Raw genomic sequence first — 19636 nt, 5'->3', positions numbered from 1 at the left:
CTTTTTATGTTCTCATCACTTCCTTCCCTCAAATCTGCCTCTTTACCCAGCCTTCCATTTACATGGTGGAAAGAGGTGATTTTGAAAGGCAAGCTTTTAGGATGAAGGGAAAGAAAGATAAACCACGAGAAGGAAAGTGCTGGTTGGGCATAAATACTGACCTTGGGGTAAGAGCACCTGGACGGCAGCTCCAGAACTTTTCTCCTTCCCGGCTCCATGTCCATGAGCAAGTCACCTGCTGAGCCTCGATTTCCCCATCTGTGAAAGAGATGATGATACTGTCTTGCCTGCATTACAATGATCTTGTTAGATACACACGATTTAATGAATCAGAAAGCACACATAAGCAATTATAATTGTGGGTGCTTCACACCCACAATTGTGAAATCTTCCCTCAGAAGATTCCCACAGAAGTTCTAGAAAGCACTCAGTAAATACTTAAAACTATTAGTACTTAAATACTTAAAAACGATTAGTTTTAAGTATTTACTGAGTGCTTTCTAGAACTTTGTCATGAAAATCAGAACTGTATAATGGCAATGCTTGCCATGATTTTGGAATGTAAGCACATCCGAATTGACCTGTTAGAGGAATGGGGGAAAGGAAGTGGACACATGATGTGCTGGGGTAGTGAACTGTCCACACTAAAGAAAAGTGTGTGTGACTCCAAGTCATTTGCACTGACTGCCTCAGGGCACAAGTGGTTCATATCTCTTTTACTCTGTTCAGTGATGCACTAGAGCCTGGAGTTGTTCAGATTAAGAAGAAATCTAATAGTGAACGCTTAAGCAACTTACACATAGAGTCTAAGGAAATTTTCAGTCCATCTGCTCAATTTCAAGCAGTTTCACTTGGGTTATCTGACCCACTGGCCAGTGCTCAGGGTTCCTGGCTGCTAATGATTTTGTCACTGGCCCTGGGAGTAACTGTGGACCACTGGCCCCATGCCATGCAAAGGCCTGCCCTGTTCCTTGTTCGATAGATTCCCACTCCAGTTCTTGGCCATGGTGCCACCAAAGTTGCAGCAGTTTCAGTTGACACCCCACTAAGCATGATGACAGCATCACAGGGACAGTCCAGAAGCCCCCTACCCTGATTACTCAGGGGGGCAGATCTTTAACCACATACGCAGTTGAGCTCCTCAATCTCTCAGACAGTGTCTAATACTTTGGGGTTCCATAGAAGGGGCTGCATACCTCTCACACTCCTCTTAGATGGTCTCTTAAGCGAATGTGCCCATTTCCGCCCCGTGTCCAACTCTGCATAGCAAGGGGTGTTAGGAAAGAGATTCTTCCTCCTTTTCCTTTCCTCCCTTCTTCCAGAACTATGCATGCCAATGTCTACTGCCTCAGAGAGATTTTTCTAGACAAGAGATTTCCCTCAGAGGAAAAAAAAAAGTAGTGTTAGTCTTGCTGGAAAATATTAAGATCTGTGTCAATTGGCACTTCCCACAACACAGCTTGTCTGCCCTGATTTAGGAAAGTGAGAAATTCCTGGGCTCCTTCCTTTCCCCTGTTCTAAATTAGAAGGGCAGGGATTTTCAAATATGGAGATCCTGTGAAATCTTTCAACTCTGACTTTTCCCACTAATTCATTCATTCATCACATATTTGCTGAGCACCTGATATTAGATGCTGGCTAATGTTGGGGATACAGGAGCGAGCCCCACAGACCAACGCTCCTGCATGCCTGCCGTTACAGCCCTTTGTAAACAGTTCCAGGGAGAACAGTGTCAAGTTTCTCTCATTACCCTGGTTATATTTTTAAGCAATCAATAAGTTGTAGAGTTGAATTATCTAATAATGCTTTGTGAATTCCTTGCATCTCACTGAGATGAGTTCTGTGTACTTTGCAAAACCATTTCTCCCTCCCTTAGACAAAAATCTGCATTCTCAGACTCTCATTTATAGTAAATATAGAGGGACTGTTGAACGGATCAGTGCTTTGCAACCTGGGGTTCCACCAGCAAGCCAGCTGTTTTGGGTGACTAAAATTCCTCTTTTTCAGTATGCAACATTTTGCAACCCAGAGGAAAAAAGAGATCATTCACAAAGAGGAATCCATCTGGCCCCTGAAAAACACTCTCTGCTGGTGCCCTGTGCACTACCCTACAAGCCCTGCCACTAGCTTGTGCCCACATGGAAGATGTGGGGAACTCAAGAAACCAGAAATCTTGCTTCTCCTTTCATTTCCCTGTCAGATAATACTTTGATTCACAAATACAGAGAAAATTATTTAGGACTCTTACACTGTTCAAAAGTTCAGACAGGGCCTCCCTGGTGGCCTAGGGGTTATGTCTCAGCGCTATAACTGCTATGGCCTGAGTTTAATCCCCAGCCAGGGAGCTGACCCACATGCTCTTCTATCTTGCCTGCTGCTCCCCTCAGCAGTGTATTTCAGTAGATCTACCTGCTCTGCTCCTCACTCTGTCTCTGGTGAATCCTCTCAGCCCCTGCACCTCTGGCCTAGATCCCAGTTCTTCTATGCAAAAATTAAAAAAAAAAAAAAAAACACTTTCTAAAAAATAGTGCTAATGCTTCATATAAAAAACAATGTTCAGACAATATTTACTGAGAACTTATGATAGGCAAGACACTGCACCAGGCTCTGGGGTCCAGTATGAGCAAGGTTCTTAAGGTTCTTAAGGTTCTTAAGGTGGGATGGAGCACAGAGAGTTCTAGAAGGGGAGGGTAAGGCTGAGGGAACACTAGATTTAGGGGCAGATCAGGCCCACACAGCATGCAAACTATGCAGGAGTGTGGGTTGCTCGGTGAGGAGCCAAAGCCCTATCTTGATCCGGGGCTGCCTTTCTCACCGTGTTTCATCAGCCCCACAGGTTCCTTCTCTGTCCACTGGCAGACAGTGATAAAGCAGCACAATAGTTAAAGCACTATATATATATATAGACTCCTGCAAGCCATATGTTAAGATCTTTGACTTCTGTTCTAGATCCCAGGGCAACGGGGAAGGATCTTGTTTTATAGAAACCAACTGGCTGGAACGACCCTGCAGATATTGAGATAAAAGGCCCTCATCAAAGCGAAGATGTCAAGTTCCTGAAACCTCTTGCTGGTCTGAGCACTTTTCCTAAATAACATTCCTTTCCCAGACCCTAGCATATACCCTTCCCTATAGAAACCGTAAGCCTGCCTTTTTCAGGGTTGTAGATTTGAGGTTGGGCTCCCATCACCTCACCTTCTTTATCTTATAATTTATTTTTATGTAGAACAGAGGTTCAGGGGATGAGAGGATTCACCAGAGATAGAGTGGGGAGAAGAACAGGTGGATTTACTGAAATATACTGCTGAGGGGAACAGCAGGCAAGACAGGAGAGGTCTGCTGCACCATATGTGGGTTAGTTCCCTGGCTGGGGATCGAACTCAGGCCATAGCAGTGATAGCGATGAGACTTAACCCCTAGGCCACTACGAGGCCCTTTTGTCACGTTTTTAAAAATCAAACTTTTCCCTGTTTCAAATACTCAGTATTCAGTGTTTGGTCTATTGTGCAAACATACTCAGTGAATAATCAGTAACAAGAGGGATGAATAAGAGCTTAGGAAATCTAAATCTCACTGGCTTATATAATACACTTTTGTAGGAGGAAACAAGTGTGGGCTTGAACTGTGGATCAGGGGCATACAAACCTGATGCCTGGGATCAACATGTGTTTCTGTGACAGCCTGGGGACCACAGCTCTCTGGCCCTTACAATGACAGCCCTTTACACACTGCTTACAAAGTATCTTGGTTTATTATTTTATACAAGTCTCATGAAAATGTTAGAAGCTGCTGTCCCACCAATCACACTTTATAGGGAAGACCCAGTGAGGTCAAGCAACTTGTGAAAGTAACTAGTGTCTAGCTGTCACATAGCTAGACAGAAAAGAGCTAAACCCTAGTATTCTAACACAGTCTGGGACTCTTTCCATGCCACCATGATGTCTCTCCCGCAAATAGGTGTCTCTTCTCTCTCTTCCCTTCTCTCCTCTTTTCTCCCTGTATCCTTTTTCTATTAGTTCACAGCCTCTACACTTTAACCCAAGAGGCCCAAACACAAACTGCAATCATTTGAAGGTATGGGGGAATACAGACAAAAGACCAATTTCCATAGAAAAAGCACACAGTGTGATGCAGTGTGCCTGGGGTAAGGACCAGAACACTCTATATTGCATCGTCTAGAGCCAGCAAGCATAGGGCAGGTTCACTATGGATTCAGGCAGGCAGATGAAGAGAGTTCTGGAGCCCTTGGTAGATTGTTCAGGGCTTTAATGCTCTCTTAGGGAACCAGTACACAGGCAAACCAGGCAGGGAGGCTGGCATGCAAGGAGGAAGGCACAGGCCAGGCAGCAACAGAGCCACCCAGCACCCATGGATCTTTACACTTTCTTTGGGCTCTCTCTGGTTTTCTCTCACGGTCTCACATTTCTGTAGTCATGCCACTCATCCTCTCGTAGTCATCCTCATATCCCTGGCCTCTAAGCCCAGGTGTGCACACTTACGTATGCCAACACCCCTACTCCAGGTGTCCACAAACAGGCATGCGTGCCCACACTCCCATGCACTTTCTGCATTAACACGATCAAGGCTGCAGGTGACAGCCACAGAGGGTAGCAGCGTAAAAAGCCTGATTAATTCCATTTACCCTACACATAGAATCCAGGGTATTGAACTATTTGGAGGTCATGGGTGCATTTGCTAATCTTTCAAAAGCTGTTGACTCTCTCCAGAAAAACACCCAGTTTCATAAAAGTGGAAGACAATTCCAGATGTCCTTGAAGCCTAGCCAGGAGCTACAGATAAGAACCCTGATCTAAAGAAACTGAAGGGCACACTGTTGTTTTATTTTTTAATTTTTGCATCGACGAGCTATGGTGTAGGCCAGAGTGTGGGGTTTGAGAGGATTCACCAGAGACAGAGTGGGGAACAGAACAGGTGGATTGACTGAAATACACTAAGGGGAGAAGTGAGCAAGACAGAAGAGGTCTTCTATGTCATGTGGGTAGGATCCCTGGCTGGGAATAGAACTCAGGTCATACTGGTGATAGCACTGAGACTTAACCCCTAGGCCATCATGGAGGCCCTGGAGAGCTCACTGTTCCCACACCTGACCTGCGTTACCTAGACTGAGCCGCTATGAGGCTGTTCCAATGGGGCCATGAACCAGTAGCATTAACATCACCTGAGAGTCAGTTAGAAATGCTGCATCTCAGCTCCATTCAAGACATACAGAATCACAGTCTGTACTTTAGCAAGATCCCAAGTGTGGTATGTGCATGCATGAGTGGGTGCTCTTGAGCCAGGAGACTGAGCATATAAGAGCAGCATCACAGCGGATGGGGCACAGCAGTAGTGGATGGGAGGTGGAAAGGACCGTGCAGTGGAGAGCAGCAAAGAGACCACAAGAGAATGCCAGAGTGCCCAGAAAGAATAAAGATTCACCTGGAGATAGGAGGCCTGCCAGCCTCCTGGCCCCTGAACCCCATGCCTGCCCTGCACTCAGTTGCCTCACTACAAATGGTGTAGAAAAATCACTAAAAAACTGAAAAAGCCACTGAGGGCTCCAGCTCCAGGCTCTCTTTTACCCATCTGCCCGGATTAGAGAGAATCTACCCTGTGCCTTGCTGGAACTTCGCCAGGTCACTGCAGTGAGCATATTTTTCTCTGCCCATAGCTATCCCCACCACTGCCTCCTCCCACCAATATCTTCAACTCCCCCATGCAATAGACCTGGGCAGTTTTGCAAGCATGCACAGGGTGGGCAGGCTCACTGTTAATTCGGGCAGACGGAGAGTCCGGAGCCCTTGGTGGATTTTAGAGGCTTTAATGCTCTCAGGGAACCAGGTTCACAGGCACACCAGGCAGAGGCTGGCATGCAAGGAGGAAGGCACAGACCAGGCAGGGGGGTTGGCAGGGGACCAGGAGGCCCAGGAGGCAACAGGGCCTCCCAGCCCCTCATGAATCTGCGCTTTCACTCTCTGGCCTCTCTGGCATTGTCAGTCTTGCATGGTTTTGTGGTCTTGCCTCATTGTGTTCCTCCTCATAGCACTGCCCCCGCTGCCTTTACGCCTCTCCTTAGGCATAGGCGTGAGCATTTATACATGCCCACACCATGCTCTCTGGGCCCAGGTGTCATAGACACGCGTGCCCCATGCCACGCCCCTTGGCCCAGGCATCCATGCCACCTAGGAGTGCCAGACCACAGATGGTAACCTGCCAGAAGCGTGGTGGGAGGGCAGAAAAAAGCCTGGTAATTTCATTTATCCTACAGGCATATCTACGTCAGAGCAGAAGAAATACCTGATGCTGAAGCCTGAGGTGAGCACTGCTCAGGATGACTCATCAGCTAAGCACTGCTTCCCGTGATGCCTCCTTCATAGCCCTTCCGGAAAGCAAAGCCAACTGCACATCCATTTCTCTCCCCACTCTCTCACCCCCGGTGCCCTACCTGGAGCACTGCACGGAAGTGCTGACTGTCCAAATAGTATAACAAGGTGATAGCATCGTATGTGAGGGAGCACTCCCCTCGTCCAGACAGACCCCCGGACTCTGTCATTTGTCCCCCACGTCACCTCCATGGAGAGGCCATTCCAGAATACTTGGTGTCCTTTCGAAAATACAGGAGAGGACAAATCAACTTGTGCACTGCTTTGCTTGTGTCTGTTGGAGCCTCATCTTCATCTATTCCATCTGACTCTTGCTGTTTACCATACCCCACCCCCCAGCCCCACCACCCCTGTGTGCTTGACTAGCTGCTCTGCAGTGGCTGCATCCATGTCTCTCTCTTGGTCTCAATTTGTCACTGTTTCTCTCTTGATTTCAATTTCCCCATCAGTGAAGTGGAAAGCTGATCTCTAAGGTTGTTCATATCTGACATTCTGGGCAAGAATAACAAATGATTTCTAGTCCTTGGAAGGAAGGGGATGGCAGGGTTGGGGTCCCAGAAGAACAGATTGTGGTTGACCCAGAGCTAAGGACTGACTGGAGTTGAGAGGAAGGAACGAGCTAGAGGAGAGGCCTGGGGTGTATGGAGGAGGGGCCTGATGGGTGCAAAGCCATTAGGTGTCTCCCTCTGTGCTGAGCTGGGGGAGCATCTGCAAGCAGGGTAGCAGAAAGTGCTATAGCAGGGGCTCAGCGCTGGCTTCTTGTGTTTCTAGAAAGCCCACTCTTAGTTCCTCTCTCCTCCACCCCTGACACTGAATGGGAATCTAGGGTGATGACAAAGTTCCGAGGGGGATGCCAGTTGGAGGGGTCATCCTACCGGGAGGAACGAAGAAAGGATTATTCACCAAGAGGAACTTTTCCCTTCCCCTTGACTTGAGGGGGAGAGACTCCCCAGGGAGTAGGAGAGTCTGAGGAGAAGCAAAACCTTAACTCTGCTTCCCCCACCAGCTCCCCGGGCCTTTCCCTTTTATGTCCCAAACAAGGTCCCCTGGCAGGCCTGCTGCTGCTGAGTTCCCAGCACTGCTCCACATGAGCCATCCCTGGCTCCGGGCCCAGCATTTAGAACGCAAGCTCCAGCCAAGTGCATTGTTTTTCATGGAATCCGGGAACTTCCCAAACTGCTTCAGAGTGGGAATTTCCATTAATTTCTCTTACACTGTCACACTTACCTCCCAGCTAAAGGGATCACCTCCTCGTGACAGCAGGAGAGGGGGCAGCTCCTTTCTTCCAGCAGAATTTCTCTTCTGATTCATGGACTTTCACTGTCAGTTGTCATCTGAAGTCTGGCACTTTCCCCCCAAATGGAGCAGAGTCAGAGCCTCAAATACCCAAAATCTGTCTAAATGCTCAAAACGCTGGGAAGATTTTCTGCATGCCCATGAGAGAGTTGGTTTCCCTCTCTGGGATATGTTTTTCTCCCATAAAAAGAGGATGTTGGGTTACCCCACCCCTCCAGTCCCTGGTTCTAGAATATTAGGAGAGATCAAATCTCTCCTGAGATGTGGCTGAATGCTGAAAGGGAGGTGAGCAGTTTAAAGATCTCTTTATCTTTGATGTTGTTCACCTAGATGAAGGCCAAGGAATGACTGGATTCCATGGGGGAATGAGTTGTGACCCTCCAGGTCCACAGAAAAGGCTGCCCTAATGGGTTTCAGAGGGGCCTCATTAATATGAGCAAAAACCTCCTGGAAGTTAAACCGAGATGGGCTGGGAAGAAATGAGTGAAGTGGCTCAGAATCTACTCCTGAAGCATCGCACCCATACAGTAAGAATGGAGTCAGCCACTGCAGAGCAGCTAGTCAAGCACATGGGGGTGGTGGGGTTGGGGGTGGGGTATGGTAAACAGCAAGAGTCAGATGGACTAGATGAAGGTGAGGCTCCAACAGACACAAGCAAAGCAGTGCACAAGTTGATTTGTCCTCTCACATATTTTCAAAAGGACACCCAAGTGTTCTGGAATGGTCCCTCCATGGAGGCTCTGCCCTCATACTCTCTAGGAAAATACTATCAATCAGAAAACATTAAGCCTAGAGCCTGAGAGTGAGGATTCTGGAATCAGAGTGTCATGGAGCTCTCAGCCCCAGCTGTTATTACCTGTGAGATTCTGGACAATTTACTTACCTTTGGTTGCCACCTATGGAAAGTTGGGTTGTGTGCAGGACTAATCAGACAGTGCTGGCAAGCAGCTTGGCATTTGTCTGGTCCTGGATAAGCACTCAATAATACTTATGCCTTTTCTTTGTTGGTCCTTCCCTCTCACTATGAATCAGACACAGTAATTTGAACACATAGCCCATTTCTTACTACAGATGTAGTGACTGCCAAGTGTTCCTCCCAAGACACTACGTGCATTTGATAGATAGTGTCTCAATGACTCTTTAAGAAAGAAAAGTTACTGGATCTTCCCATGCCCCTCAGGCAGAAGTACAGCAGAAATGCGAGGCAGTGGTTGTGGGGAGTCAAAACACCTCAATTCTAGGCTTAGCTCAGTCACTAATAAGCCTCAAGGTCTCTCATTATATGTATGAAAGGAAAGAATGTACTGAAATGAATGCTCAATTATTATTACTATGATTTATAACTGTAGGTTGTGGTTTCAGAAGTAACCTAAGGCAGTCGAAAGCAAACGTTCTAATTCCTGTAACACTGGCTCTGTTCTCTCTGGCTCCCTGGAAGAACAGCTGGACACACACTTCTCGCCCACTGCTGTCTGCTGCACTAACTTCAGTCTCCAATTCCATAGTGACTTACACAAGGAATTTCTCAATTCCCCATTAGGTGCCTGCTGATTTGGAAGATGACTGAGGACAGAGGGCACCCGCTTATGTGACCAAGCAGCCAGGTAGAGGACAAGTGCATGTTTCATATGGAAGCACGTGGTAGTGGTGACGGAACAGGCTCTGGGTTCTGCTCAGGGACCTCGCGTAGGTTACTCCATCCTTCTATGCCTAGCTGGTCTTATCTATAAAACAGGGATTAATAATACCCACCAAACAGGGTTCGGAGTTCACAAAGACTGAGCATTTTTAAAGGGCTTTGAATCTTCCCGGCACAGCCAAGTCCTGTATGAATATTACATGGAATTTCTTTTGTAGCACTCCATGGTCTATATGGCTTCTTCATGATTTGTAGAATTTGGTTCTACAGTGCTGCTGTTAAACTTCAGTTGTGCCACCACTCTGTGTTGGAAAGAGCAGTTGGCTTTAATATGCTGCTGGGGAGCCCGCCAAAACTTCAAGGTCCCTTCTTGGCTTGAAGGCCCCTTGGGCTGTTCCTTGAAGATAGAGCAGGGGTGAGCCCTTGAATGCTTTCATATCCTTTGTAACCTCTGTATCCTCACTTCCTTTCTTTTCTGTGGCATTTCACTTCCAAGAAAACAATCCTTAAGAATTCCTGGCTTTTTCATATTTGTGGTCATATTAGACATAATTCCATCCCATCCCTTCCACTTCTTTTCAACAGTGAATAGAAAAAGTGCCCAGTGCTAGTGGCACACTACCACTTCCCTCTCCTACTTCCTGAATTGGTTCCAGCGTACTATTCTTGCTCAGCACATTCAAGATTCCACTTCGTCATTCTTTGAAGATACTGCTGCCCTGGGCCAAAATTTCAGTGATTGCTCCACCCCTTGACTTCTAATAAAAGGCAGAGACAGAGCTGTCAGACAGAGAGGCTGAGACAAACTGGGACACCGGCCACTCTCAGGCTACAGCTGCCATCCTCACCCTCCAGCATGAAGGCCTCCGCAACCCTCCTGTGCCTGCTGCTCACAGCTGCTGCCCTCAGCACCCAGCTGCTCGCCCAGCCAGGTAAGCCCTTTTCTCTGCCCCTTTAAATGCCTCCCCTCATCTCTGGGTTAGCAGGGGCCACCAGAGCAGAAGGGGTACCCACAGTCTCACTCTGACCACTGCTTAGTCAAGCTCAGAGAAGGTCAGAGAAGCATGTGAGCTGATCACACAGCTGCTGCTGGGCAGTCTGGACAAGAATGCAGGCTGTGCATCCCAAATCCTGTTTTGTCCAAGTTAGATTGCTCAGAGCTCAAAAGGGGGTCCACAGCTGGGCTCCCTGTTCTGATCTCCCTAACCGTGATAATTAGCTCCCCCTAATGACATTCTCAGGTGCTATTAATTTTAACAGCTCCCCTGCCCTCTGTTTAGTCTCAATGTCAGGTACCCATTTTACAGGACAGGAAACAGAGTCAATACAACATTCTAGCTCTGGGGCAGAAATATGGGGATAGAATGGGTTTTACCGTGACTTCCTCCCTTTGCCTTCCCATGACTATTATTTTTGCTCTGAATAAGATATTTAAAAAGTCTACCAAATCCTAAAGTGCTTTTTCTTTGTGATTTCATTTCCAGATGCAATTCATTCCCCGGTCACCTGCTGCTATCATTTCACTAGCAAGAAGGTCCCGATGCAGAGGCTGGTGAGCTACGGAAAAATCACCAGCAGCAAGTGTCCCAAAGAAGCTGTGATGTGAGTTGAACCTATCAGCCACCACCCAGCCCACCCTGGTCCATTTTCTAAGCCTCACAAACTTAAGAGATCTACCAATACCCTAAGGTGCCCAGTGGGAAATCTGAGACCACCAGAGAAAATGGGGCTCCTGACCTCACTCTCTATCTGGGTGCTATTCAGGTCATCCCAGTTTCTTTAGCCAGAAGTCAGGATGGCTCCCGCTGGGACTTCCATAGGAGCAGCTTGCCCTGGGTGTCCTCTTTCCACCTGATGTCCTCCTCTAGTTCCTCCTCTAGTTCCTGCTTCTTGGGGCACATTGGGCTGCACACCTAGGCTGAAATCTCAGTGGAATTCCATCTAATTATGTCCTTTCCCACCTCAGCTTCAAGACCAAACTGGATAAGGAGATCTGTGCTGACCCCAAGCAGAAGTGGGTCCAGGATTCCATGAAGCAACTTGACAAGAAAACTCTGAAGCCTTTAACAACTCTGAAGCCTGTAACACTCACTGCCCAGAACTCAAGAAGCTAATTTATTGTTTTTTAACTTTCCCTAGATGCCCTCTGATATTTTATTATAATTTCAAATAGTATCAACTTCGTTTATTGATGTAACATGGCATCTTAAATAATGTTAATCGTATTTAAGTTATTGATGTTTTAAGTTTATCTTCCACGAACACTAGTGTCTGTTACATTAAGAGACTTGCTCTCCTTTGTGAACCTCAATTCTTCCCCGATATGATACGGGGTCCTGATAAGGGTCATTAATACATTTTTGCTTTAAATTTTGAGGCATTTCTAAAAGTGATATTGTGGAGATGTTTGTATTATGTAACTAATAAATTATATATATATTTTTGTACAAAACCTGACTTCTGGTCTTTTCCTGAAGGAAATTGAAAAGCTAGATTAAGCTTGGTGACAAGGGGGGAACATGGCTTTAGCGGGTGGGACTTGTGTTTTGGAGATATAAGAATGTGGATTAGCCCTGGTCGGTCCTAGAAGATGGGTTCCTCTGAGAGCCTATAGAAAGCTCTTGAAGGCAGGACCAAATCTGGAACTGAGCCACAGTCACCCCAGCCCCCAGTACAATCTGCCCAGATCCTAGCAACCCTTATCACCTAGCTAGCAACAGCCCAGCCCCCCTTTCTTTTCTCATAGCCACTGATCCCTGCCTGAAAGGCCTCCCATGATCTAGCTCAACTACCTGCCCCCAACCTCTCCACCTACAATTAATCCTCTTACATGGAATAATAAAAACCCTGCAGACATTGGGAAATCGGGAAACACTTAATGTCTATTGACAAGTTGGTTAGATTAAGATATTACATGGAGGATAAGACTTGAGCTTATCCTTGGTAAATGTATGAGATCTTCCTTTAAAATGGCAGGATCATGGAGAAAAAGTAGAAGGAAGAATGGGAACAAACACTTAGAGATGGTCTCTTATACAGTGAAGAGGGAAAAAGCAATCTGAGAGTTGGGGTTCATGTCTGGGTCAAGTGATGGGCAAGTTTGGAAAAGAAGGTTGAGTAAAGGGCTGGGAGTGTCAGGATGGTAAGTTAGTACTCAATGCCCCAGGTTAAAATGTGTGGGCCAATGAGGAAGAATACAACATATTTAGATTTTCATGGAATGTAAAAGTATTGGCTGTGTGTAGACCTGGAGAAGGGAGAGGCCTCCCAAGAGGTGGCTTTGGAGAAAATGAAGTAGGCAGTGGGAGATACTGAGTGTTGTAGATGGAGAAAGACTTGGGATCTGGCACAAAAGCCCCTTCTTCAGCCTACATTTTATAGGAACAGTTTCCCTGAATCCAGAATGAACTTCTCTCCTTCACTATGCCCCCATCCCAATCCCAAGAGCTGGAGACCATCAATTTGGATGGGGTTGAGGTCTCTTTCCTGAAGGTCCACTTAAGATATTCCCTGGCAGGACATTGTCCCACCTGGGAGGCACTTGACTCATGAGGCACAGGCAGCCCCTCACTGAAGGATCCATTGCTCTCTTGAATAAATTCTGCAAGATACTCCTCTGCCCATTCTGGTGGGGAGACAGCTGCTATATCAGGCTAGACTGGCAGCTGGGGAGAACCCTAGTTGGCTTACAAGAAAGACACTTGGAATCCAATTCTAGAAGCACCCTTGGCTCACTCTGTCACTTAAGGCAGGTTGAGTATTTGGAGTCTCCATAATGAAATGGGATGATATTGTGTTATGAATAGGAACACAGTGGACCCTAGGCTCGGAGACATGGGGGTGTGCCTTTGGGAAAACTACCATTTCTACCAGCAGGAGGTGAGATACCAGAAGGGGAATCTGCTCCCATGCTCCTGGTGTCCAGGGTCCCCGATTCAGGCTGAGGGGTTCCATCAAAGCTCCAAGTAACACTCCCCAAGTGCCATGATATAGCTGTAAGCAGACCAATTGTTGGCAGCCATTTAGGGCCCATTGACCCTCATGCTGAGCTCCCCACCCCTCCTCTGCTCCTCTTTAGCTTTGTGGGATCAAGGACAGGATGCTCCAGGATGTGCCAGAGAAGCATGCGGATTACATTGAACTGAAGCCAGTTAAAAAAGAACAGATCCAAGAATGTTGTCCCTAAAACAGCAGGAAAGAAATCTTGATAGTGATCCTGGAGGTGAGAAATAGCTCCATCCCAGATAAGAACTTGCAAGGTCTGTTTTTTTAAGATATGTAGATAACCATGTACAATTCCTTTCTTTAAACCTCAAAAATTTTTGGTGTCTTTTCCTCTCATGTTTTATTACCCCTTTAAAACAATTATGTAACCTCTTTAGAATAACCAGATGATGGGGTTCATATTCTATAGGCCCCTGTGCACACATCCAACTTTGACTGTTGCTAATATCACTTGTGTTCAAGTCACTTCTTTTCTAGTCATATGTACCTAGATGGGGAGAGGAAGATTCACTTCCTCCCAGTAGCCTTGATAATCCATCTGGAGTAAATTTCAAACTGTAGTTGATCCCAGTTGGCAAAAGGGTAGAGGAGTGTAAGGAAAGGGGACATCACCAAAGTAGTCTTCTGAGTACCACCCCCTCTAATGCTCACCCTCCCTTTTTAAGTTTCATTTTCTTTTCAGGAAATCTTGAATCCATTTTGCCCCCAGCTAAGTGGAGGGAGTCCTTACTCTTTGCACATAAAACTGTGAGCACAAAGCACTGGACATTGGCCAATTTGAAGAAAGGAATCCTTGTGTATTCCTGTCCTGTTGCTGCCAAGTCTGTTCCGGGAAATTCAGACTTTTTCTCTCATGCTCAAAACTCCAAAGCCTTGTTTATGTTTTTTAATAGTTTTTACGACAACACCTACTTCCAATTACCAAAAATCTGCATTCTTGTTGCTATTATAATACATTCTCATAGACTTAGTGGTTAAAAATAAGATAAATATATCATCAGCATACAGTACTGTGGATGAAGTCTAAAACAGTCAGAGGGGCTGAATTTCTTCTCGAGATTCTAGGACAAAGTCTGTTTTCTTGCCTTTTTCAACTTCTAGAAGCTATCTATACTCCTTAGCTCCTGGCCTCCTTGCTCCGTCTTCAAAGACTCTCTTCCTCTTTCTCTTTCTTTCTCAATGATTTCCTCTTACTCTACTCTTTGCTCTCCCCACTTCTGTCTTCACATCTTGTCCCTTATTCTGACCCTTCACCCCCTTCTTACAAGGGCCTTTGATTATATTGGGTCTATCCAGATAATCTAGGATAATAATCTAACCATCAAAAAATCCTTAAATGAATCAACCTTTGCTTCTGAAAGGTAATATATCAAAAATTGCAGGCTAATATTAGGTTAGGATGTGAGCCTCTTTGAGAGGGGTCATCATTCAGATTACCAGAGCTAGGAACCAAGCAAAGCTTAAACAGGCACCATGATCTGGCCTTTGAGATATGGATCTGATGGGGTGTGCAAAACTCCAGGTAACCTTGTGCAAATCATTTTTCATCTGTAGACCCATTAGTTAGTTGGGGACTTATTTTCTTGCATCAAATATTTCCTCTAAGTTTCTTGTGCATCAAAGTGATCCCCGGTGCATCAATATGTCCTCAAAGATTATGAGCTAGGGCAGTGGACTGGGAGAAGGCTTCTCTTCCCATGGTCCACTGGATGAGTTTCCCAGAAGATTGGGATTCAGAGATGAATTTGGGGTCTTATGACCTCAGTTTTCCCACATTCAGGATGATGGAGCAGCCAGCCAGTCCTGCACCCTCTGACTTGGGCTTTCATAGTGTCCTTTGTTCTGGCCTGGACTTAATTTAAAATTAGGAGTGAGAGGGTCTATGGAGTTGAAGCCTTCAGAACCTTGGAGAGTTCAAAATATAGACTGTTTGGCCTTCAGTAGGAGGGGATTTTTTAAAAGGCTTCGAATATTCCTAGGTATTTACCCAAAGGACACAGAATCATTAATTCAAAAGGACACCTGCACCCCTATTTTTGTAGCAGCACTATTTACAATAGCTAAGCTTTGGAAACAACCCAAATGCCCAAAAATAGATGACTGGATCAAGAAGATGTGGTACATATACACAATGGAATATTACTCAGCAATCAATCAAAAAAGATAAACACATGCAATTTGCAGCAACATGGATGGAGCTGGAAGGGATCATGCTCAGCGAAATAAGCCAAAAAGAAAAAGTACCAGATGGTCTCACTCATAGCAGGAATCTAGAAAACCTAAATAAGGGACCAGGAAAAAGACTAATTATAATAAAGTAAAAATCAAAATGAACAGACAACTATAAACCAGAGACACACTATGGGGTGGGGGGTGGAGGGTAGGAGAGATTATGGTCAAAATAAAGGGAGGTGGGAATTGTATGGGGGCTATAACCAAGATGAAAATGCATACATTGTGCAAAAATGAAAAATCATGTAAAAAATATATAAAATTAAAAAAGTAAAAAAAAGGCTTTGAACAACAAAACACCTATAAGACCTTTCAGTGGGATAAGGAGGCTTATGGAAGAGAGCAGGGCTCTAGCCTGGTAGCCCCAGCCTAAAAGATGGGCATGAGTGGAGTGTGAAAGAAGCAGAGAAATGACCCAAGAACTAAATACAGGAAGGGACTTTGCATATTATTACTGGTAGTTCAGAAAAGTCCTAGTAGCTTTTTGAGGGAAGAGATTTTGCTGCCAAGGAAATCAGAAGCCAAAACTGAAAAAGACTTTATTCTAGCTGTCAAACAACTATACACATACACAGCTATGTATGTATGTATGTGTATGTATCTACATATGTATATGTGGATATATGTTCATCTCTGCTAGCTCCTTTTCACATACATGTTTTTTGAAATATATATATATATATGAAATATATAATATATTACTTGGAAAAGAGCTAATGGTAGCAGTAGCATAAACAATGTCACAGAGGTAAAAATAAACTTGATAGAAAGTGCAAGCTAGAATAAAAAGCTTAAACTGCTTCCATGCCAGATATTCAATAAGACTTTAGGATGCCCCCATCTCCCACTGAAGATCTCCCTTCGCCCTACCCTCACCATGGGCGACTCAGTGATGACCATGAAAAGGCCGCAGAATGACCTCTCATCAACCCCTCTTCATTAATATCATCAGCAATCAGTTGATGATCTGTGTGTGTGTCTGTGTCTGTGTGTTAAGGGAGGTGGTTTGACATGGGGAACTAGATTAGTAGTTTTCAAAATCTATTCCTTAAAATGCTGAACAGTGTATAGTTGGAAAGGAGATAAGGACACTCTTTACTCAGATGTTTTGAAAATCACAGTTCCATCTTTATATACTTTGCAGTTCTGACAGTCTATGAAACAGATAGTGTTTTCGAAACTAATTCTTTTATACTCTTCCCACTAAGAGGTGGGGTCTATGTTCCCTAGCCTTGAATCTGGGAGCATTTAAGCCATCACCTAAACTATTCACAGTGGGGGTTGGGGGTGGGGAGGTTTCCATCTGGTCTAAACTCCTGCTGTTTGAGTTCTCCCAGCCCAGACACCAGCCACTGAGGGATGGCCTTGAAGTGACCCCAACGCTTCATCCACCTGTGAAAATGTAAAGAACTCTAAGCAAGAACTGCCTGTCTGAGACCAGCCAACCCCCATATTAAGTCACTGTTTCCAGATGGGAGGTTATAACAGATTACTAGGTTATCTATTAGGTATTCAGTATTATTATTCTAGGAATATTTAGAATTCTATTTTTCTGCTAATCTTCTATTATTCTCTTCCATTCTGGGTTTTAGAAAAGCCAAGACGATTTAAAGTAGAGAAGGGGTTTTTAGACCATTTAAATGATCAGTTCAAGTTTAGACCACTTCTGGATACGAGTCCTGGGGATGCTGACTGAAAGCAAAAAATGTGGAAATCCCTGAATCTCTATTCTTGATATCTCTACTTCCTTCCTTTTTCTACATAAAGAGTTTTACTTTGAAAAAACCAAAGCTTCATAGCAGCAATGGGTGACATTCTGTGGCCTTCAAGGAGCAGATTTTACTTCACCTACACTTCTGATGCTAAATGGCCTGGAAGCAGGCCAGTTTCAATTCTAATTTCTTTTTTCATTTTACAAAGCAGGACAATGACTCATGAGCTGAAATGCGGTATCCTGTGATTCATTCACAAAACAACCCCAGTTTCTATAAAAGTCAGTGACTGAGCCATCAGGCAGAGGGCCTGAGACAAACTGGGACACTGGTCATTCTCAGGCTGCTGCTGCCATCCTCACTCACCCTCCAGCATGAAGGCCTCCGCAACCCTCCTGTGCCTGCTGCTCACAGCTGCTGCCCTCAGCACCCAGCTGCTCGCCCAGCCAGGTAAGCCCTTTTCTCTGCCCCTTTAAATGCCTCCCCTCATCTCTGGGTTAGCAGGGGCCACCCGAGCAGAAGGGGTACCCACAGTCTCACTCTGACCACTGCTTAGTCAAGCTCAGAGAAGGTCAGAGAAGCATGTGAGCTGATCACACAGCTGCTGCTGGGCAGTCTGGACAAGAATGCAGGCTGTGCATCCCAAATCCTGTTTCTTCCAGGACTCCAACTCTGCGAGTGCACCTCAGTGCATATTCTGGGCTGGCCCCTTTCAGCAGTCTTTGGGCACTGGAGTGATCAAAGACAGGGACCCTGTGGTAGTGGGTGTGGGGGGCATTTCCTGCAATGGTGGAAGGACAAGGAAGAGACCAGAATCTGGACAGCACTTCATTCAGCCCAGCTTCCAGAGACCTGGCTCTGCAGATGCAGTGGGTGTCAGGGAACTTTTTGTCCAAGTTAGATTGCTCAGAGCCCAAAAGGGCGTCCACAGCTGGGCCCCTTTGTCCTAATAGAATATTAGGTTATTCTATTAGCCCTTCCTAACAACACCCTAGGACCAACTAAAGCAGTTCCTCTCTCCCTGTCATTACCTGTCATTGTTGTTTTTTTTTGTTTTGTTTTGTTTTGTTTTTTTACCATGAATGAGACAGAGAGTTCATGAAAAGCCACCAAGGAGGGACACTGGACTTGGGGTGGGCTGTCTCCCTTCCCTTTGATTCCTCCTGTTCATTGTTGTCTACTTTATAAATAGAAACACCCAGCAGAAACCTGAAAGGGCATTTTTGGTTGTTTCATTGCAGTTGGAATAAGTAGAAACACCTGCTGCTATGATTTCAGTAGCAAGAAGATCCCGAAGCTGAGGCTGGTGAGCTATGTCAGAATCACCAGCAGCCAGTGTCCCAAGGAAGCTGTGATGTAAGTAGACAATGATCATTCGCACTGTCCATGCTCTTGAGTCTTTCCCTCCAGCAGGGGATACCATTTTTTATCAGGACGAGTTGGAGTCAGAGACCCATGTGTTTAGACCACCTCTAGCCCAATCCCAGAAATTTCTTTTTCTCCCAGAAAAAGTGAATTCAAGAAAACAGAGACCTCTCACTCCCAGCATCCCAGCCAGCTCTTGGTTCAGTTTCAGTTCCGTCCAGGAGCCAAGAAGGCTTCACCCTTGCCAGTCAAGCAGCTGTTTCCCCTGAGGTGCCTTCCTCTTCCACCCTGAGGGGAGCCCCATTACACCATGTTAATGTGGGGGCATTATTCCATAAGTAGGTGATATTCCCAGGTTTAATTTTCCAGGTGCTCTAACTGTGTGCCTCCTCCGCGCAGATTCAAGACCAGACGGGGCAAGGAGATCTGTGCTAACCCCAAGCATGATTGGGTCCTTGATTCCATAAAGCACCTGGACAAGAAAACCCAAACTCTGAAGCCTTGACCTCTCACTCCTGCACTGAAGTCAAGCCCGGACCTGAGAAACAACTAATTTATATTCCCTATTCTTTTCAAGATATATTCAGAATTTATTTATTACAATTTTAAGGAATATATATTTTATTATAATTTTGAGTTTTGTGTAATAATGTGAATAATCATATTTCTTAGGTGGCATTTTATCTTTCTTAGAAATTGTTCAATAATTTCATTTAATGTTCCATGGAACCATTGGCTTTGAATGCTAATCTTGGAGTCACAGAGCAATCCTTCAACACTTGGACATATATCACTCAGTCCCCTAAAAACTGCAGAAGTCTCCTCTCTGTACTACCTCACTGTGATATTGAGAGGTCCTGGTAAAAACCAAAGCAAACACGTATTTTTAATTCTGAGGAGATGATGTCCCTATGAAACCATAATGTTATTTTGGTTATTTTGGGAGTGAATGCTTTTATATGTATGACTTTCCAGTTTTCACATAAAATATTGTTTTTATAAAA

At 45.3% G+C, this 19636-nt stretch overlaps 2 protein-coding genes across 2 annotated transcripts; both read left to right on the top strand.

The window, feature by feature from the left end:
• Positions 1-10174: 10174 nt before the first annotated feature.
• On the top strand, positions 10175-13504 carry LOC311173751 (C-C motif chemokine 2-like; the record flags this gene model as incomplete). The annotated part of the gene is made up of 4 exons (XM_084237838.1): positions 10175-10250; positions 10803-10920; positions 11285-11399; positions 13397-13504. 4 exons carry the CDS (start codon positions 10175-10177, stop codon positions 13502-13504), a joined length of 417 nt encoding a protein of 138 aa, XP_084093964.1.
• Positions 13505-17641: 4137 nt separating this feature from the next.
• Positions 17642-19137, top strand: LOC311173750 (C-C motif chemokine 7-like; the record flags this gene model as incomplete). The annotated part of the gene is made up of 3 exons (XM_084237837.1): positions 17642-17717; positions 18509-18623; positions 19032-19137. The coding sequence occupies 3 exons, from the start codon at positions 17642-17644 to the stop codon at positions 19135-19137; spliced, it is 297 nt and encodes a 98-aa protein (XP_084093963.1).
• Between the last annotated feature and the right edge of the window lie 499 nt (positions 19138-19636).

Source organism: Talpa europaea, assembly GCF_964194135.1.
Source record: "Talpa europaea genome assembly, chromosome: 7".
In the NCBI taxonomy this organism is placed as follows: Eukaryota; Metazoa; Chordata; class Mammalia; order Eulipotyphla; family Talpidae; genus Talpa; species Talpa europaea.
This window is presented reverse-complemented; position numbering and strand designations above follow the sequence as displayed.